Source organism: Neoarius graeffei, chromosome 5 (genome assembly GCF_027579695.1).
Source record: "Neoarius graeffei isolate fNeoGra1 chromosome 5, fNeoGra1.pri, whole genome shotgun sequence".
Classification (NCBI taxonomy): domain Eukaryota; kingdom Metazoa; phylum Chordata; class Actinopteri; order Siluriformes; family Ariidae; genus Neoarius; species Neoarius graeffei.
This window is the reverse complement of record NC_083573.1, coordinates 70,357,648-70,380,224: the sequence shown is the minus strand read 5'-3', so window position 1 is coordinate 70,380,224 and position 22,577 is coordinate 70,357,648. Positions and strand designations below refer to the sequence as shown.

The window sequence follows — 22,577 nt, the reverse complement described above, 5'->3', positions numbered from 1 at the left end:
GTTGAGCAACAAAAAACTGCTGAGAAAGATCAGCTCTACAGCAAAATATCAATGGGCAAACAAGGAGGATGAGGAAGAAAAACCAGATGAAGAGGAGGAAAAACCAGACGAAGAGGAAGATGAGGATTAAGCAGGAAACTAAAGATAGACTATTGATATTTTTTGTTAGTTTTTTTTTTTTTTTACATTTTTGAGTTATTTTTAAAGTAAATATACAAGAGGTATTTTTGTTAATTAGCTAATTTGTTAATTTATCTTTTCCAATAGCCTACAGATCAGGCATTTATTTCTTTCATTACTGAAATCGAGGCTAACTGAGTATCAGTATGTTTGTTATTGGGAGTTGAGAGTTATTGTTAACTTTTATTGTTAATATGAGTGAGTGTGGTTTAGATGAGACATTATTTCTTTCATTGTGTCATTCATTCATTACAGAAATTGTAAAGCATTTTTGAATAAATACATTTTAAATATCCTTTGTTATTGGAGTTATTGTTGTTTACTTTTATGAAAAGCATTTTTAATAAACCAACTTTAAATATTTTATTTGTATGTTTGTTAAGTGAGTGCATGTGCCATAAGTATATCTCACTAAATGGGTTTTCAAAAAACACCTTGATCACCATGGGTGGCTTTTGCTGAGACATAAAGAATGCTTTTAAAGCAGGGAACATCTGTAGCATCCTCTCTATGCCTGGGAACAGAGAGAGCCACCTTGTCTTGCTGTGTGAAAGCATCCTCCTGTACTCAATGTCAGCAAAATCACAGTACTCTTTGAGGGACTCAGTACGCACGGTGTAAATGTGGAAGTACTGGTATATTTTAAAAATGATATTTTCAAGGTCCACATCAAGTGTGTCTGCCCCGTGATGGACACAGTTGTTCAGTATGTGTACTGGGCAACCCGCACCAATGAGTGTTTTGTTTTGCATTTGGAAGACAGTTTTTTTACCAATGTTTCCATTAGGTAGTTTGCGATGGTGGTTGCTGTCTCATTTGGTGTATCTTTCACCTCAATTAATTTGGTCTGCACACCACCCTTCTTCTTCCAATCAAAGTGATTACTCCAGTCAGTACTAACACCACAGAATGGGACACCTCAACAGAGTGAGGAAGTTTGTAGTTTGATATTATTACTAACACTACTCCCCCCCCCGCACTAAGGTGTCCTGGTTTTCCCAAATCAAGATATGGTCACCCTACTATAATGTACCGTACAATGAGGTGGAACGGTGGTGTTAGTGGTTAGCACTGTTGCCTCACAGCAAGAAGGTTCCACAGAGCATTTTTTAAGGATTTTCCACTAGGAGACCAACTGGTCTGGGCAATACAATCACAGGCCCCAGAGTCCATGCGGCTGCACCGCTGCGGCATATTCTGTGATGCAAAATGGTTCACCAATCACCATACAGACAAACACACTACAGTGACTACACAGCTATCAAGAGCAATTACCAAGCACAAATGTTATGTCAAAGACACTCAAAGTTACACAGTAATGACATTGAATTCTGACATCAGCCATCTCAGCCCATGTTTACATTAGACCGTATCAGCGGATCATCACATTAACGTTTTTAAAACGATTAGTGTGCACACAGCAACACCAATACACGATTTGCGTGCACACAGCAACACCAATACACGGATACGCTCGGCTCCGCAGGCATCCTGCGCTCCAAATCACTCCGCCCTGAACAGCGAGTGCCCTCTGGAGGGTGCGCACTCCGGCCCTGCGCAGCTCACAGAGCGTGCGAGTGAAGTGAACAAGCTGTGATTCGGGACTGAGCCGCTGTGTGTGTGATCCCAGCGCATATCACTTGCAAGTGGAAGGATGGCAAGCCTAAAGACAATCATAACTACACAATGGGCAGTATTTGCATCAGTATTTGCAGTATTTTCATACTTTTATACTCTTTAATGAAAGGTGATACAAGGCGGAAGTCCGCGCCGTTTTTCAGCAGTCGCGTCACATGACCAACGCCAGCGAATCAGGAAGGTGGATGTCACAGTGACGTTGTCCAATGACGACGCCAGCTAGAGCTCAGCACAGCGTATCCGCGTATCTCAATGTTTACACAGCACCGGAGCTGACACGATCTGGATTGAATACGTGGACCCTGGCGGATTCCTGTTTCCCGGTGTTTCCAGGTGGTTTAATGTAAACGGACAGTGCATCCGCGAAGAAAACGAGACAGATACGGTCTAATGTAAACTTGGCCTCAGTAACCAAATTTTAGTTTTGTTTTTCTTAACCAACATGATCTTGTGTGTATATTTTATAACATAGATCTTCATTTTCCTTGTTAAATGTATACTTACATGGTACTTGGTTAATTAATTGCAACTGATTGAACCAAATGATAAGATATAACTTGGTTTAAAATTTGGTCTCCCAGTGAAGCTGGTTTGGCATTGACTAGGAGACCAAATCTGGCTATGTAACTATGTTAAAAAATGTTCTGAGGTTCCAGGGTCGAACCCCATGGCCGACGAGGGCCTTTCTGTATGGAGTTTGCATGTTCTGGCTGGGTTTCCTTCGGGTTTCCCCCATGGTATAAAGACATGCAGATTAGGTAAACTATCCAGCCACTGGGGTTGTACAAGCCAGTGCATACTTAGGGCCAGTTCCAAGCCTGGAAAGACTGGGGAGGGTTGCGTCAGGAAGGGCATCTGATGCAAAAAATAAATAAATAAATAAATAAATAAGCCTATGCTAAAGGGGTTGAAAATTGACTGGGGATTTGCCCTGTATTCTTCCCTTGTCACGATCCATGTGACAAATTGAAAAAAAAAGTTGCTTTCTGCTGAACAGAACATTTTTTATTGAAATTGTCTGTGATAAATCCTGTTTTCAACAGATATCATTTTAGCTGTTGTCATACTATTTACAAATATCGCTTCAGTTTAGGCAACTAAAACTACCATGGAAGAATCTGAGCATATACAGTGGTGCTTGAAAGTTTGTGAACCCTTTAGAATGTTCTATATTTCTGCATAAATATGACCGAAAACATCATCAGATTTTCACACAAGTCCTAAAAGTAGATAAAGAGAAACCAGGTAAACAAATGAGACAAAAATATTATACTTGGTCATTTATTTACTGAGGAAAATGACCGCATGTAAAATATTACATATCTGTGAGTGGCAAAAGTATGTGAACCTTTGTTTTCAGTATCTGGTGTGACCCCTTTGTGCAGCAATAACTGCAACTAAACGTTTGCGGTAACTGTTGATCAGTCCTGCACACCGGCTTGGAGGAATTTGAGCCCATTCCTCCGGACAGAACAGCTTCAATTCTGGAATGTTGGTGGGTTTCCTCACATGAACTGCTCACTTCAGGTCCTTCCACAACATTTCGATTGGATTAAGGTCAGGACTTTGACTTGGCCATTCCGAAACATTAACTTTATTCTTCTTTAACCATTTTTTGGTAGAACAACTTGTGTGCTTAGGGTTGTTATCTTGCTGCATGACCCACCTTCTCTTGAGATTCAGTTCATGGACAGATGTCCTGACATTTTCCTTTAGAATTCACTGGTATAATTCAGAATTCATTGTTCCATCAATGATGGCAAGCCATCCTGGCCCAGATGCAGCAAAACAGGCCCAAATCATGATACTACCACCACCATGTTTCACAGATGGGATAAGGTTCTTATGCTGGAATGCAGTGTTTTCCTTTCTCCAAACATAACGCTTCTCATTTAAACCAAAAAGTTCTATGTTGGTCTCATCCATCCACAAAACATTTTTCCAATAGCCTTCTGGCTTGTCCACATGATCTTTAGCAAACTGCAGACGAGCAGCAATGTTCTTTTTGGAGAGCAGTGGCTTTCTCCTTGCAACCCTGCCATGCACACCATTGTTGTTCAGTGTTCTCCTGATGGTGGACTCATGAACATTAACATTAGCCAATGTGAGAGAGGCCATAAGTTGCTTAGAAGTTACCCTGGGGTCCTTTGTGACCTCGCTGACTATTACACACCTTGCTCTTGGAGTGATCTTTGTTGGTCGACCACTCCTGGGGAGGGTAACAATGGTCTTGAATTTCCTCCATTTGTACACAATCTGTCTGACTGTGGATTGGTGGAGTCCAAACTCTTTAGAGATGGTTTTGTAACCTTTTCCAGCCTGATGAGCATCAACAGCACTTTTTCTGAGGTCCTCAGAAATCTCCTTTGTTCGTGCCATGATACACTTCCACAAACAAGTGTTGTGAAGATCAGACTTTGATAGATCCCTGTTCTTTAAATAAAACAGGGTGCCCACTCACACCTGATTGTCATCCCATTGATTGAAAACGCCTGACTCTAATTTCACCTTCAAATTAACTGCTAATCCTAGAGGTTTACATACTTTTGCCACTCACAGATACATAATATTGGATCATTTTCCTCAATAAATAAATGACCAAGTATAATATTTTTGTCTCATTTGTTTAACTGGGTTCTCTTTATCTACTTTTAGGGCTTGTGTGAAAATCTGATGATGTTTTAGGTCATATTTATACAGAACTATAGACAATTCTAAAGGGTTCACAAACTTTCAAGCACCACTGTAGAAGTAATAAACTGATTTCTCGTTCTCGATGTCAGAGGAGGAACATTATGTGTACATAAACTGTTAGACAGTTAGGTAAATATGAAGACTGATGAGCTTGTAGGTGAATATTACATGTAATTAAAAGCCCCAGAGGTTCTTTTGTAAACTTGTCATGAGCCATAACCTGTTCAGCCTCTGAATTACTGACTGCAATCACAATTTAAGTCAACAGCACTCCCATAAAGACACATATGGCCATGACATACAAAAATAAACCCTCGTGTCCTCACAAAAACATATCCTTGCCTGGACAAGGTATTTGAGAAACCTAAAGCCCATGTCCCTGGTGATTTCCAGGTGGGTAAATACTGCTGATTTATCCAAACAAGCACTGAGTGTAGGCTCACATTTTAGATCCTGATTAATAAAGTAAGCCTGACATAACCCAAACTACTTCATCCAAACTTACACACACAATTAGTTGGCTTCATCATAATATTTACACTAAAACTATATGAGTTTAGCCAACATGTCACAATTTATTCATATCAGTGGAGGGACTATAGCCACGACTGTGCTGTTCTTCTCGTCAGTGTATCAATACTGTGATTACATGACCACCACAATATAGGAAGGAATAACGAAGAAGAAGACATGTGTTGAAGGTATGTCACAAATAAACACCACAAGCTCATCTGGTCAGATTTACAGTAGAAGAATACACACTTATGTAATAAACTAAATTATTGCAAACCACATATAAACAAGTAATTGTTATATTCTTTAATGGTGTTTATTTTATTATGTACAGATGATAATCCCCAAACCGATCCACAGGAGAGTGTGATAAACACCAGGTGATGGGAAAGTGCCAGATGTGGCATATTCACAGTTCAGAGTCAGCAAGGTGACACTGACAGAACATTCAGATAGAGCCAACTGTTCTTCCATGAGTGAGTGTAGCTCAGTATTATTAACACTTCGTATAAATACACAGGTGATTATAGGAAATCGCGTGATGATTGGTCAAGAAATTCAGATTATTTCTTGATAATCACCTCGAGTGACACGGCAAAATGGCGGCCAATCACTTCATCACCGAAAGTGAGGAAGAATTACAAATTATGACAGAAAATGCTCTTCCTAAAAGCACTAAAGATTCTACGAAGTTTGGTCAAAAACTTATTCAGAGGTAAGGTGGACTTGTGATTTATTTTATCTATTTCAAAGCAAAGTATTTTATGTGACTTGCATAGATAAGTGACACAAGCTTGCGTGCATTATATTTGCATGCCGCTTTTGGAGTTTGAAATAAATCATTTTTTAATACAATTTTTTAAAATAATCACCTGTGTATTTATACTAAAACAATTATCCGCCTCAGGCTCAGTGAATACCGGTGAGTAATAAACCTTGACTTTGTCTCAGTTATTATTTAAATAATACTGGCTGGCTTTTTTCATGGTATATAAGATATATTCCATTGAGCTAGCATGATACTGAACGAGTCAAAGACGAGTTCAGTATCATGCTAGCTGAAAGGAATCTGATATACCATGAAAAAAGCTAGCCAATATTATTATTTATTTATTTATTTATTTATTTATTTATTTTTAATTATACATACACACTCTTTTCCAGTTTTTGTATGTCCATTGGTATGTTTTCCTCTTATAAATATGCGTGAAGAATGGCTAATGAAGTTTTGGTAGCCTTTCGGATGTTCAACGCGTCTTTTTCTTTCGCGGTGAATAAAGAAATACTTCTGCGCATGTGCAGCAGGAAACTCTCTCATTGAATATTAGCATCATCTCTGACGTGTGACATCATGTTGTCTTGACAACCATGTAACATCGTAAACCATATTCGACGCTCGTTCTCCATTGGGTAGAGTGACATAATACACGTAGGATAAGCGATATGCTAACAATATTGCATGCTATCAAACCAAATGAATGAAACCTGCTAGAAGGGAATAGAATACATGGTTTTATTCCACTGAAAAGTGTCCTGCATGTATAAGATTCACCGATATTCACTTTACCTTCGGTGAATAATTTTTAATTATACCACAGTGCTATTGAATGCTCAGTTCTGATTGGTCAAATGTTGTTGATAAATTTTCTATAATAGCAGCTCTGACATTAGCTTCATATGCAAGACAAATTCCACGTTCTAATACATTAATATTTCATCATTTCTATAGTAACAATTTCTTTGCATGGATGTGTATGGTGGACACTGCACGTAAACAGATTTTAAAACCATGTATAATGGCTGATGGTTAAGTTTCCTCTACAGAGATATTTATTTAGTCTTCTTGGAAGGAGTCTCTAGTGTCAGTTCTTTGTCAGAGGTAAAACTTTAAGGGTAGTATTTCACTGGGCTGCAACAGCCTGCGACTAGTTGGAGATACAACAATTGCGATAAAATATGCGAATTAGCGACAATTTTCACTTGGAATCACACTGAATTGATATTCGCATATTTTACCGCAATTGTTTTGTCTCCAACTAGTCGCAGGCTATCGCAACCCGGCTTTCCCTCAGCAGGCAGGGAAGTAGAGGAAGCCTCACGGAAACTGACTTGAGAAGGGTTCGCGACGGCTTTGCGGCACCAGCGACGCATTTGCGGCTATTTTGAGAGAAATTTTGTCGCACAAATTTTTTGAACATGTTCAAAATTTCAGTGACGAAGGAGCGACACTTTGCGACTCATGCGAGGAAACTGAGAAGCCCCGCGAATGTTTCAAGACACTTTTGAAACTCTCTCGCAATTTGTCGCAAGCTGTCGCAGCCCAGTGAGATACTGGCTTTAGTTGTTTGATAATATTTAAAACAGAAGACACTGCATTTTGCGAAGTCTTGCTAACGTGACAACCTGCATTTTTTTTGCTCTTATTAACTTTAAAAGACAGAAAAGTTGAGTCTGGTGAAGCAACAACTGTTTACTACTGTTAAACTGTACAGGAAGTGTTACAGGGACTAACTTGTCCCACTGTCGTTCCACAATGCTAAACATAACTATAAGCAGACAGAGCATGTTGTGATTGGAAAATAATAATCTCCATGAACTTCCTGACCTACATGAAGAAAACAAAAGTGAGGACTCCGAGCTGCATGGTATAAACAAAACATTATACTGTAATTATATCGTAACATATCAAAGTATGTTTTGCAGTGTATAAAAAAACGATTTGTAATCCCATGATGTTTCTGTTTATGCCATGCTTCACGACAACACCTACATAACACTCATCAGGAACAGCTACACAATAAAATGCTTATCATACCCAATGAAATGATGAATCATTAGAGAGGGCATCTACAGATCGTGCTACTCTGTGTATCAGATAGCAGTTTGATAATCATTAAGAAAAACAACACATTACATACATGCTATCATGCAACTCCACACCAATTAAGCACTTCTGGAAAAAAAAATCTCATCTCATCTCATTATCTCTAGCTGCTTTATCCTGTTTTACAGGGTCGCAGGCAAGCTGGAGCCTATCCCAGCTGACTACGGGCGAAAGGCAGGGTACACCCTGGACAAGTCGCCAGGTCATCACAGGGCTGACACATAGACACAGACAACCATTCACACTCACATTCACACCTACGGTCAATTTAGAGTCACCAGTTAACCTAACCTGCATGTCTTTGGACTGTGGGGGAAACCGGAGCACCCGGAGGAAACCCACGCGGACATGGGGAGAACATGCAAACTCCGCACAGAAAGGCCCTCGCTGGCCACGGGGCTTGAACCCGGACCTTCTTGCTGTGAGGCGACAGCGCTAACCATTACACCACCATGCCGCCTCGAAAAAAAAATCATAAATGAAATATCTCATTTTCTAAATAATACATCCTACACTTCTCTTCATTCTGCTTACTTGGAGATATATCTTTGATCAACATAACAAAGGAAAACACAAGAGTTCTTCTTACAGTGTTAACTGTCGCAGAGAAAACCATACTAACAAACTGGAAATCAAAGAATAACATTAATATCACACAGCCTACATAACATAATCGACTACATAACAATGTACCAAACATAACTCTCTGGCTCAATCAAAAATAAAACTATCAAAGTGAAGTCTATTTGGACACCATTCATCATCTACATACACCTGGGAATCACTTCGCAACAGCTAACATATACAATACATATGCAATCCCTACAAATCAAGCACACAACCAAAGCCAAACCACACATCTCAAGCATAATGCTCATAAGTATACACAACAAAATCACACACACGTACATTCATCATTCACAGAAACCAAAGTTGGTGTTATACATATTAATGAACTCAACTGACATTCCAGCTACTATTCTTTGCACATCCTGATAAGTACCATGTCCATGTTGTGTCTACTGTCCTGTCTGTTACACCACACACCCACCACTCACCCATAACTACAACGTACAACATACATACAGTGGTGCTTGAAAGTTTGTGAACCCTTTAGAATTTTCTATATTTCTACATAAATATGACCTAACACATCATCAGATTTTCACACAAGTCCTAGAAGTAGATAAAGAGAACCCAGTTAAACAAATAAGACAAAAATATTATACTTGGTCATTTATTTATTGAGGACAATGATCCAGTATTACATATCTGTGAGTGGCAAAAGTATATGAACCTCTAGGTTTAGCGGTTAATTTGAAGGTGAAATTAGAGTCAGGTGTTTTCAATCAATGGGATGACAATCAGGTGTGAGTGGGCACCCTGTTTTATTTAAAGAACAGGGATCTATCAAAGTCTGATCTTCACAAAACATGTTTGTGGAAGCTTATCATGGCACGAACAAAAGAGGTTTCTGAGGACCTCAGAAAAAGCGTTGTTGATGCTCATCAGGCTGGAAAAGGTTACAAAACCATCTCTAAAGAGTTTGGACTCCACCAATTCACAGTCAGACAGATTGTGTACAAATGGAGGAAATTCAAGACCATTGTCACCCTCCCCAGGAGTGGTCCACCAACAAAGATCACTCCAAGAGCAAGGTGTATAATAGTCGGCGAGGACCCAGGTCACAAAGGACCCCAGGGTAACTTCTAAGCAACTGAAGGCCTCTCTCACATTGGCTAATGTTAATGTTCATGAGTCCACCATCAGGACAACACTGAACAACAATGGTGTGCATGGCAGGGTTGCAAGGAGAAAGCCACTGCTCTCCAAAAAGAACATTGCTGTTTGTCTGCAGTTTGCTAAAGATCACGTGGACAAGCCAGAAGGCTATTGGAAAAATATTTTGTGGACGGATGAGACAAAAGTAGAATGTTTTGGTTTAAATGAGAAGCATTATGTTTGGAGAAAGGAAAACACTGCATTCCAGCAGAAGAATCTTATCCCATCTGTGAAACATGGTGGTGGTAGTATCATGGTTTGGGCCTGTTTTGCTGCATCTGGGCCAGGACGGCTTGCCATCATTGATGGAACAATGAATTCTGAATTATACCAGCGAATTCTAAAGGAAAATGTCAGGACATCTGTCCATGAACTGAATCTCAAGAGAAGGTGGGTCAGAAGCACACAAGTCGTTCTACCAAAGAATGGTTAAAGAAGAATAAAGTTAATGTTTTGGAATGGCCAAGTCAAAGTCCTGACCTTAATCCAATCGAAATGTTGTGGAAGGACCTGAAGCGAGCAGTTCATGTGAGGAAACCCACCAACATCCCAGAGTTGAAGCTGTTCTGTATGGAGGAATGGGCTAAAATTCCTCCAAGCCAGTGTGCAGGACTGATCAACAGTTACTGGAAACATTTAGTTGCAGTTATTGCTGCACGGGGGGGGGGGGGGGGGGGGGGGGGGTAACACCAGATACTGAAAGCAAAGGTTCGCATACTTTTGCCACTCACAGATATGTAATTTTGGATAATTTTCCCCAATAAATAAATGACCAAGTATAATATTTTTGTCTCATTTGTTAAACTGGATTCTCTTTATCTACTTTTAGGACTTGTGTGAAAATCTGATGATATTTTAGGTTGTATTTATGCAGAAATGTAGAAAATTCTAAAGGGTTCACAAATTTTCAAGCACCACTGTAGATAGGAATGTACGGAAGTTAAAAAAAAAAGTAAAATATATTATATGAAGCCTCAATGGTCCCCCAGAGAGAAGGGAGTGTTGGTGGGTAAAAGAAAGAAAGAAAGAAAGAAAGAAAGAAAGAAAGAAAGAAAGAAAGAAAGAAAGAAAGAAAGAAAGAAAGAAAGAAAGACAACGCATTGTGCAATGCCAGCCTAGGGCATCATATGAGTTGATGCATTTGTATTTATTACATTGTCTTTTTTTTTTGAGCCAATAAACAAAGTGTTGTACAACTTTACAGAAAAATGTGAATTTCTGCTAATGGTGGACAATATAATCATATGCTATTGTTATAATAACTATATTACAGTATGCTTTCACAGCACATTTTTATCAGCAGCACATCCTGAAACACTGACCAGCTGCATGCCACTGTGGGTCTGATCTGACACTTATTTTCAGTCCAATTTACCAACAGTCTTTACATATTACAAGTGTGTACTGTTGATTACCACAAAGTGTATACTGGACCCAACTAGTTTTACCATCGCAGCTTTGACATTTCATCTAACAGAAGCCTGCAAAGAGCTGGCTTATTTATAACAGCATGTTAGTATCAGACTGGCATCAGATATTCCAGAGAACGTAGGATTGGTCCCTGTCTAACTGCATAGTAACAAGTAGCTGATTGGATATTAGTCCATTATGGCATCCAGCTGCATTGATTTTGCTGTTTTTTTGTTTTGTTCGATCTTAAATATTTTATTTTTGTAAACACAGAATTTAAATCCCATTATGTTTTAGGATTTTGACTAGTAGTGCATGACTGTTTCACTAGGGCTTGGAAAAAGAAATATCATAATGAATATCATGTGCTGTGAAAAAGTTGTTTTTTGTTGTTGTTTTTTTTTATACCTATCAATCACCTTCTGATATGTTACCAAAGATGGTGTAATATGAGGCTTTATGGTACAGCAGGAGCACAGGAGGAGAATGAGGTCTAGGCACACTCCCATTGCATCCCATTCGGATTAGAGAACAGCTGCCAAACCACTGGTCAGACTGGTTGACCATCTGCGCCGAGTGATTTCCCAGCTTGACTGGTTTAGATTTTCCTGTCTTACTGTTTTGTTGTTTTCCTAAAAACTACTTCTCTGTGATGTTGCATGAGCTGTGTGTTTCCTTTCATTTCTTCCACATTTACACGACCGTTCAAAAGTTTGGGGTCACTTTGAAATGTCCTTATTTTTGAAAGAAAAGCACTGTTCTTTTCAATGAGGATCACTTTAAACTAATCAGAAATCCACTCTATACATTGCTAATGTGGTAAATGACTATTCTAGCTGCAAATGTCTGGTTTTTGGTGCAATATCAAAAAACATAGGTGTGTAGAGGCCCATTTCCAGCAACTCTCACTCCAGTGTTCTAATGGTACAATGTGTTTGCTCATTGCCTCAGAAGGCTAATGGATGATTAGAAAACCCTTGTACAATCATGTTAGCACAGCTGAAAACAGTTGAGCTCTTTAGAGAAGCTATAAAACTGACCTTCCTTTGAGCAGATTGAGTTTCTGGAGCATCACATTATTTTGTGGGGTCGATTAGATGCTCAAAATGGCCAGAAAAATGTCTTGACTATATTTTCTATTCATTTTACAACTTATGGTGGTGAATAAAAGTGTGACTTTTCATGGAAAACACTGCATTGTCTGGGTGACCCTAAACTTTTGAACGGTAGTGTACCAGCTGGGCTACCAGTTTGACCAGTTCAGCCAAGCTGGATTGTTCAGCAGGGATGTTCCTGGCCATGGAGACAGAAGCCAGAAGTGCTTCCTTACCTCTGGCATTGAGGATTTTCACCACCACTTGTATGGAGGAAGTGAGCTGATGGGTTAAGTAGACTCGTCCGGTTTCCCGCTCCACGCGCACTGGTGAAGCTGCTTCCGGTGACAGCAACTCAAAGCGCTTCTCCTCAAACTTCTGATCCGGGACAGTGAAGATCACATCTCCTGCTTCGGCGTGTTCTGACAGCGCTACCGTGTAGCTGAGCTCCTCAGAAACGGCTCTCGTCCTTCTCGATCCTGTCGTTTCCGGGGCTGAGAGTCGCGCGCTGGTGACCCAGATGTGCAGCTGGAGCGGGTCACTGCGCAGCGCCACGGCTCCGTTGTCTCGTGCGTAAACCGGCACGCTCAGGTTCGTGCGCGCGCGGACAGAGCGGACCAGCACCACCTGACCGCTTTTCGGAACCACGTGTATGTCTGGGTTTGGAGATGTGATGAAGGTGACAGCACCGTTCCTCCCCGCATCCTTGTCCTGTGCGCTCAGGCGGAGCAGCTCGCTCCCTACTGCTGTTAATTCATCTATTTCTATCCGTTCAGCCGGACTGAGAAACCGCGGCCGGTTGTCATTCTGATCCAGGACTTCGATATTTATGTCCACCGCGTTTAACGCGCATCCTGGTAAAAGTGCCTTCACTTCATACCTCGATTTGAGTTCCCTGTCCAAACTTTTCGCGGTTTGCAGGATGAAACCTGTTTTTGCTGAATAGAAAAGCGAGAAATCCGACGCGTTTTCCCCGAGTAAATTGGTTCGAAGCCCCGCTGAACCCGACTGGCTGCATTCGCGTCCGAAATGTAAAACTACAGAGCCGACAGGCGCGTTTTCTTCAACTTGCTCATAATAAACATCTGGACTTGTGGTCACGATAGACAACAAAAGGATGATGGTGAAAAAACCTGCATCCATCCATCCTAAAAGTTTCCGACGTGTCTTCATGGTTAAACTACTTCTGTCACTAATAGCTACAAACACAAAGTCCGTTTTGCATCAATATTACAGGCTGTAAACTTTCTTACTCAGTGCACACACACACACACACACACAAATGGAAAACACAAAACAAAGAGCTGCTCTGCGGGTTGAAATTCAAGCCAACTGTTCAAAACGAACGCACGCTGTAGTTTGCGGCATCATTTAACTCAGAGCCGCAGCATCCCCGGGTCCCATAGCACAGCAGCTCAGGCTCCATGTGGTCCTCAGCCCAGCCCACAAACGCTCAGCCAATCACAACGACAGAACCTCTTGTTTTAGCCCCGCCCACACGATCGCAAAAGACGCTGCTTGAATGTGCACAATGCGAGCGTTAGGGCTCCTGATTTCAGTAGCTATTCAGAACCCCAGCGCTTTTAAACGGTCACATCCTCAAATTACAGTGTGCTCTTTAAAGAGGCGTGGGTCCATTAAACAAACTCAGGACATCTTCAGTTACACGGTGAAAGATCCTGGAATACTAGTCGAAAAGGATATTAGGACGCATATTCTGGACCAATTTCGTGTTTGTTTTTTTTATATGAAAGTATGTCACACTCATCCAGAAGGGTAATTTTGCACAAGGCCATCTGTCTACAGCAGAAAAAAATAAAATAACAAAAAGCGTCTGGAAAAATCCTAAGGGAGTCTGGAGCCAGATTCGTGACGTCACCTGCGGAAGCGCCAGCAGGCTGCGCGAGCTTTGCACAGTTTCAGTGCACAGCCTGTGTAGACCAAGCGCTCCCATTTCTCTCTCATTGTCTGGTCTTTTGGGAAGCGATGAGTACTAATCCCATCAAGATTGGTGTTGCTACACCCTCCGACGATACGTCTGTTAACCATTTTAATAATTACGCGATAACGTTGAAGAAATTTGCAGAAAACCACCAGGTCGTTTTCTCATAAACAAACCAGCGCTGACGTAGGATTCAGAGGGATGCGTTTCGCAGATGACGTCATGAAAATCAGCGTTTGCCGGGAAATCCAAATGCCAAGTTTTTTCAGAGGCGGACCAATTCACCTCAAATGGCTTGATTTCAACGGAATTTTTCTGGTATTGCGCAAGGTAAAAAAAATTGCAGAGAATGCAGAGTGTTACAGATATTTGACCAAAGTTTAATATAAAATAGGAGAATTACATTGATCTTGCTCCTGAATTTACCCGTGATATGCACTTTAACCTATCCTCCTGTTCAATAAAGCATAGGGAAACTCTCTTCAAACCAGTAAATAAATACCATAAATAAACCTAATATCAGTGGCAAAATAACAAATATATGTGATGAGGTAGGGTGGCACGGTGGTGTAGTGGTTAGCACTGTCGCCTCACAGCAAGAAGGTCCTGGGTTCGCGGCCAGTGAGGGCCTTTCTGTGTGGAGTTTGCATGTTCTCCCCGTGTCTGCGTGGGTTTTCTCCGGGTGCTCCGATTTCCCCACAGTCCAAAGACATGCAGGTTAGGCTAATTGGTGGCTCTAAATTGACCGTAGGTGTGAATGTGAGTGTGAATGGTTGTTCATCTCTGTGTCAGCCCTGCAATAACCTGGTGACTTGTCCAGAGTGTACCCCACCTCTCAGCCATAGTCAGCTGGGATAAGCTCCAGCTTGCCTGTGACCCTGTAGGACAGGATAAGTGGCTACAGATGATGGATGTGATGAGGTAGAGCTTTCCTAGCTTTTTGAAATACATTTTTAATTTCTCTGAGGGAACCCATCCAAAGGGATCAGTAAAGTTCTATCTAATCTAATCTAATCTAATCTAATCTCTGATAGGAAGCCATGGCCTAATGGTTAGAGAAGCAGCATTGACAAAAAGGTTGCTGGTTCAATTCCCTTGGCCAGCAGGAATGGCTGAAGTGCCCTTGAGCAAGGCACCCAACCCCCAACTGCTCTCCAGGCTGCTCTGGGTATGTTGTACATCACTCTGGATAAGAGTGTCTGTTAAATGCCTGTAATGTAATGATAAGGACTTTGTTCTGCAGAGAACCTTAAACAACCTTTAAGGTTTCCTCCAGAATGACCAACGGATTCTTGAACCGGTTCCATTCAGGATTCTTTGAACCTTGGTGCCAGCTTGCAAACTGGCCCATGTTTTCTCCAGTTTTGAGCAGAACCATTGTAATCAAGGATGCGTCATGAACAGAGGGTCTTGCACAATTCACAACAGAAGTAAACGGTAGTAGCAAGATGGCAGAGCGCATTGATTACCTGTGAGATTTACTTGTGGGCAGCACGGTGGTGTAGTGGTTAGCACGGTCGCCTCACAGCAAGAAGGTTCCGGGTTCAAACCCAGTGGCCGGCGAGGGCCTTTCTGTGTGGAGTTTGCATGTTCTCCCCGTGTCTGCGTGGGTTTCCTCCGGGTGCTCCAGTTTCCCCCACAATCCAAAGACATGCAGTTAGGTTGACGTGGGGCGGCCTTGGGCTGAGGTGCCCTTGAGCAAGGTACCTGACCCCTGACTGCTCCCTGGGTGCTTTGGTGTGGCTGCCCACTGCTCTGGGTGTGTGTGCGCGTGTGTTCACTGCTTCAGATGGGTTAAATGCAGAGGATGAATTTCACTGTGCTTGAAGTGTGCATGTGACAAATAAAGGTTTCTTCTTCTTTTCTTCTGTTATTGCACAAATTTGTTTTTGGTCCATTTCTTTCAGAAGATGTATCCTTTTACATTGCATTCTCCATTGCTGCGCTCTGCTTCCTCTCCAAACTAATGACATCTCCACTGATGTCATCACACTTCACGCTGGAAAAAACAGCTATATTTTAGTTCCAGCTGGGAACCAACTTTTCAGATTCTGAACCAATTTATTTTTGGTCGAAATGCTCTGAATGGTTCAAAATCTGGTGCTTGAATAAGAACGGAATCTGTTCCCTGTTGGTCGAAAAGGGGTATTGAAGAACTCTTAAGGATTCCGTATTGGACCTGTTTTCTAAGACTGTAAATATTGGTTGAAGGTTGCAAACAGGGCTGTAGTTAGGGGGATCCTGTAAAGGGTCCAGGGTGACATGGTGGTGGTACAGCAGTTAGCACTGTTGCCTCACAGCAAGAAGGTTCTGAGTTTGAGCCTGCTGGTCGACTAGGACCTTTCTTTGTGGAGTTTGCATGTTCTCCTTGTGCCTGTGTGGGTTTTGGACTGTTCTCTGACAGTCCAAAGACATGTGGATTAGGAAAACTACAATTGCCCATTGGTGTGAATGTGAGTGTGAGTGGCTGTTTGTCTCCCTATTTTAGCCCTGTGATAGAATGGCAACCTGTCCAGGGTTTACCCCACCTCTCTCTCACTCACTACGTTTACATGCACATTGAGAGAATCGAATTTCTGCCGTTGCTCGACTGAAATCGAAGTTCAAAATGCCATGTATACACCTTAATTCGGCTGAAATTGAACCGAACTTGATTTCTCGGAATCAAGCTACACGACCTAGTTTATGCGATTTCTGCCGAGCTACTTTGTGCATGTATACCCTATCGAGCTAGTTGTCGAGCTACTTCCGGAAGTGACGAGTGACGAGACCACAAGCGGGAAACACAACAGCCTCGGTCGGCATGACAACAGTAGTAGCGAGCAGCAGAAGAGGTCAGGAGGAACAAACGAAGAAGAGAAAATGGCGATGTAGAGCTCTCTGAAGTGTGGGTGGAGCACAGAGGACGACAGGACAAAGCTTCTCGTACTAATAGGCTTTTTATTGTCAGACTTTTCAGTTTAACAGCCTACTTTTATTCTTGAGAGAAAAACACACACACGCACGCACGCGCTGTGTTCTAGTCCCGGGATGAGCTCTCCCCTCTGCTCTCCCTCTGCCTCCTTAAATAGGGCGCGGTTACTGGGCAGACACACAAACACAGGTTAATTACCGTCAGGTGAAGTGATTCTGCCACTTACCTTCCCTGGCTCCGCCCTCCTGTCACAGACTGGCGCTTGACCACGCCCCCACTGCCACAGGCAAGCAGAAACGTGCACTTCTGGAGCAGTGAGGAGACAGAGTTCATGCTCATTCAGCTTAAGGAGTTTAATATATTAAAATTCATGGACGGGAGAAAAACGCGCAATGGAGAACACGGAACTGATAACTTTGTTTACACTCTTGAATAGCTCTTCTTCATGATGACAACCGGAAGTGTACCAACACGATGGGGCGTGTTGTGCCACCTGTGGCTCGGGTGCACAATGCACCTCACACAATAGCCCGATTTCAGTTGTGTGCATGTAGGATTAGATTTCTCTGGCACCCTGCTGGGACCTTCAGCTCGATTACTGACAGCAGCTCGATTTGGATGTGCATGTAAACGTAGTGAGTGTCAACTGGGATTGGCTCCAGTTCATCCGTTATCCTTAATGGATAAGCAGTACAGAAAATGAATGACTATAAAGGCTACATTCTATGAACAGTAGGTATAAACATAAAGTAATAATTACAGAGCTATAGAATCCTCAAATCCTGCAAAAATTTAGTTGTGTATCATATCGCACTTACAAAATGCAGTGAAAGTGACAACATATAAAAGAAATTATAATGAAACAATGCACAGTTGGTTTACACTGATAATTGTTCATTTATTCATCTTCAGTAATCACATTATCCTGGCCAAAGACACAGGAACATTAGGCATGAGGCAGGAATATACCCTGGATGGGACACCAATCAATCCCAGGGCACTGAGAGATTAAATTTCATCATTCATTTATCTTCAGTAGCTCAGATTTCCACAATAGTAACCCCACTGAGAGATTTAATCTAAATAAATCATCATAAGATATCAAACTGTGCTTGGAAATGTTCAACATTCCTTATGCATGTTAAAATGCTGGCTTTTAAAATATCATTGACAATCTTAGACTTTGGTGTGGAAGTTAAACACATTTTTACTGATTTACAGAAAGTCAGTTCATTATGATGCTCTTCACTGATTATCTGTGCAGATCTTTTTCACACTTTCTTGCACAATCGCTCTATAGATTGAGAATTTCTCAGTTCATGTGTCAAAAAAGCATATGCCATATGGAGAAACTTCAAGTTATTAACAGAATTGTAAAAGCTGTCTCTGGTGTGTGGGTGTGTATCAAATTATAAATCCTTACACATACACTCACTGGCCACTTTAATAGGAACTTGTTCTTGATTCTAAGATCCCAGTTCTTGGCTGCAGGAGTGGAACCCAATGTGGTCTTCTGCTGTTGCATGCTGAGATGCTTTTCTGCTCACCATGTTTGTAAAGAGTTGCTATGAGTTACTATATCATTCCTGGCAGCTCGAACCAATCTGGCCATTTTCCTCAGACCTCTCTTATCAACAAGGCGTTTGTTTCCACCCACAGAACTGTCACTCACTCAGTGTTTTTTGTTTTTCTCACCATTCTGTGTAAACTCGAGACTGTTGTGTGTGAAAACCCCAGGAGATCAGCAGTTTCTGAAATACTCAAACCAATCCATCTGGCTCAAACCAACACCCACAGTGCCACAGTGAAAGTCACAGTCTGAGATCACAATTTTTCCCATTCTGATGGGTGGCACAGTGGTGTAGTGGTTAGCACTGTCGCCTCACAGCAAGAAGGTTCTGGGTTCGAGCTCAGCGGCCAGCGAGGGCCTTTCTGTGTGGAGTTTGCATGCTCTCCCTGTGTCTGCGTGGGTTTCCTCTGGGTGCTCCGGTTTCCCCCACAGTGCAAAGACATGCAGTTAGGTTAACAAGGGGTGGCCTTGGGCTGAAGTGCCCTTGAGCAAGGTACCTGACCCGTAACTGCTCCCCGGGTGCTGTAGTATGGCTTCCCACTGCTCTAGGTGAGTGTGTTCACTGCTTCAGATGGGTTAAATGCAGAGGATGAGTTTCACTGTGCTTGAGTGTGCATGTGACAAATAAAGGTTTCTTCTTCTTCTGAAACGAACATTAACTGAAGCTCTTGATTTGTATGATCTTGATTATGCAATGTGCTGCCACCAAGGGATTGGCTGATCAGATAATGGCATAAAACTACAGGTGAATGGGTGTGCCTAATAAAGTGGCCAATGAGTGTAATATTGGACTTTATTTTTGTTATTCTCCTTATATACAGTAGCTTATTCTCATTTTGAATGTTTTTTTTTCTCTCTGAGATCTACTGAAGCTCTGCATTTATCTTATTGCACGCTCATCTCCTGAATAATACTGAATGTAAATGTCAGTTTGTTATGTATAGGACGTTAAACATATCCCATAAAATATGGGAGTTGAACTGTTCTTGTGGAAAATTGCAAGCTAAAATTAAATCTCATCTTCTTGAACTGTATATACACCTTAAAAGGTCACTGGGGATCAGTAAGGTTTCGCTCAAATTAATATGCATATCAATATGTTTTAATATGCAAAATCAAAGAAATCACCTGCACATTTCTCAGTTTCTGCAAAGTTAAATAGACTTTTTAGGCATGAACCCTCAGTCGTAAGCCTTGGCAGCGGGGAGCCTTCTCTTTGCCTCTGAGAAGCACAGCACAAATTACAGCAATTTACCCCAAGAGGTAGCATGTCTGTGACAGCGCAATGGGTTTCAAGTTTATGGTGTCAAATGTCATGCCACAGCCACTCATGCCAGTCTTTCATCATATTTTGGCATGCCTATGCACAGAAAAAAGTGACAGGCTTGGGGGGGAAGAAAGGCATCAATCTCACAAACCTTGAGTTTCTCCATCTAAGGTCACAAAGACTGACGAATTCCTTTTTCATGCCGCCATCTTTCTGTTCTGCTTTCCTCTTCATTTCCATCTGTAGTTTGTCATTATACTTTTTCTGTTCTTATCTTTCCAGCTTCCTTCCCTTTCTTTCTTTCTAATGCAACCACTGACAGTTAAATGAATGCCAGGTGGATTTGCCTGTCTCCACTCACAGCACATCTCCACACATCTCCACCCTCTGCATTAAGATCAAGTTTCTCCGTTTTATGCATCAGATCTTTAACTGATCGTCCAGATGCTCTCTGACAGACCGATAGGAAGGTGGAACAGTCCCAGACCCTGTCCCCAAAATTAGGCTGACTGTACTAGCTCTACTGTCAGATCATCCTCACATCAACACCTCACTGTCTCCACATGCATTTTTTTCTGCTCATCCTTAAGTTTCATCATTCACACCTGTCATTCACCTTTGAGTGAATGCTGTACATGGCGTATCTAGTGGCTCTGGTTGTGTAGAATCTTCATTGTGCAAGTATTTAGCTGACCAAATAGGAACAGTATGCATTCTTTAAAGTAATACATTAAAAAAAATCACGAAAGTAAAAACAGACCAAAGTAGGTTTAAGTATATGACGTGCTTTCATCAGCAAAACCAGTGAGTTAATTTAGTTATTCTGTTAAATTCAGAGAAAAGCCTTAATAAACTCATTGCAATGGCAGGCACAGACAAGCAGGTAAATGTCTTAATTATTAATAATTTAGCATTAACATCAACAACTTGAAGTAAATGCATGAATAAAAATTATTACAAACAGATTAAACATGCTAACAGTTACAAAAATAAGATGTCAAGACATTAGGACAGATTAAAAGCACATGACTTCATGACATCTTGTGCAATTGTTCTGTTTTGGTGAGCACAATAAAACATAATGAATGAATAAAACATAAGCTACCACAGCATGCACAAGTAAGCATACATGTTGTGTGAATAGTGCTATATTGTATTAAAGGTAGACTGCCTTTCAAATTTTTTCAAGGGTAGGTCATAAAAAGAATTTTCCCCGACACCCAATTATTTTTGTTTAGTGGACCGAAAGCTACTGAATTTGAATCACAGACTTCCAATTTTATTAGTTTTTTAAAAATATAACAATTAATGAATTTAGAGCCACATGGCCCTAAATTCTCCGCTATTTTTTCCTGCTTCACCATGGCCCAATTCAAGATGCTACGTCATGCATCATGTGGTGGGCTTTCCCCATTCGCGCAAGGCATTTTGGGATACAAATTTGAAACAGGAGAGAAAAAAAGAGGACGTGAGTGTGCGAATGAAACATGAAAGACTGACTACAGTAACGGAAAGCGAGAAGAAAAGACGTTATGTTGTGAAGGAAAGGAAATGCAGGACCAAACTAATAAATATCGGCGGTCAGCGAGCACCTTGGTGTGATCAGCTGTTCATTTAGCAACAGAATGATGTAACTGTCAGTACACAGTCAAGGTAAACCTGCGCATGCGCACACGGACTTCCTCTGTCTGCTTGACTGCGCGAAGTGAGTGATTTCATGCGCATTATTTGCTAGAGAATCCCCTCAAATTAAATAACTTCCCAGCCACAGAATGGTCTGATATTTTGTGAGATATTATAGAAATAAACATATAACACAATGACCAAGTTTCAGAGAGAACTAAATTTCACTGATTTTATGAAATCGAAAGGTCGTCTAGCTTAAAAAAAAAAGGTGTGGCGTAAGATGTTGCTACACTTCTTTTCAGATCGGTCCCCTTCTTCAGAAAAGTGAATATAATGCCATCTAGTCCACACTGTTTCTTCTGTGTAACAGTGTAAACGCAGAGGGTGTAATCTGCCAGACACCATTCCATGAAAATTATCACTTCTAAGGTCATGGCAATTACAGCAAGATTAAAACATGCACGCCCACACACAAAATCGCAATCCAACACTGGCCTATAATTACCTAAAATCACTTCATTAAATTACTGTGACAATTCAAACTTGGCAGCCATACGCAAACAGAAAACAGAGAACACTCTCTGCCAGAAACAAATTAATGGAAGTATGAAGATCTCCATGTGACCTATTTGTATAAAAATATGGCCCAAATACTTTCAAAAGACCCAAGAACTTTAAAATCTGTCCTTTACCTATTCAGTAGAAAATAATGCCGTACTCAGTACATGCGAGTTATTCCTGAGCCAAGAAAAACTTAATGCACTAAAACATGTGTTTGCTGCCAACATTTTTCGTTCTCATGATTTCTGTCTCGGAACATAACTCATTTTGCGCACCTCTGTCTTGAATATGGAACTTCACCAGGCTGACGGGTGGAGTCTTTGAAGCGTTAAACTGAGATATATGTCTGTGTAGAGGTGGCTGTAATCTGAAAAAAGAACACAAAGTACAAAGAGCAAAAAAAGTAAAGGAATTTAACAGTGCCCCAACGTGACCCTGTGCCATAGCAGGAGTAGAGAAGGCTCATCATTGGAGCATCACTCAGCTTGGTTTCTGGTCTTGT

The 22,577-nt window shown here is 41.3% G+C and overlaps 1 protein-coding gene across 1 annotated transcript in view; it reads right to left on the bottom strand.

The window, feature by feature from the left end:
- si:dkey-22o22.2 (neural-cadherin) overlaps positions 1-13,368 on the bottom strand; it is a 309,825-nt gene extending 296,457 nt beyond the window's left edge. Inside the window, exon 1 of the mRNA XM_060922323.1 lies at positions 12,432-13,368. Coding sequence (XP_060778306.1) covers positions 12,432-13,368 — 937 coding nt within the window. The remainder of the gene's footprint in view (positions 1-12,431) is intronic.
- Positions 13,369-22,577: the final 9,209 nt, after the last annotated feature.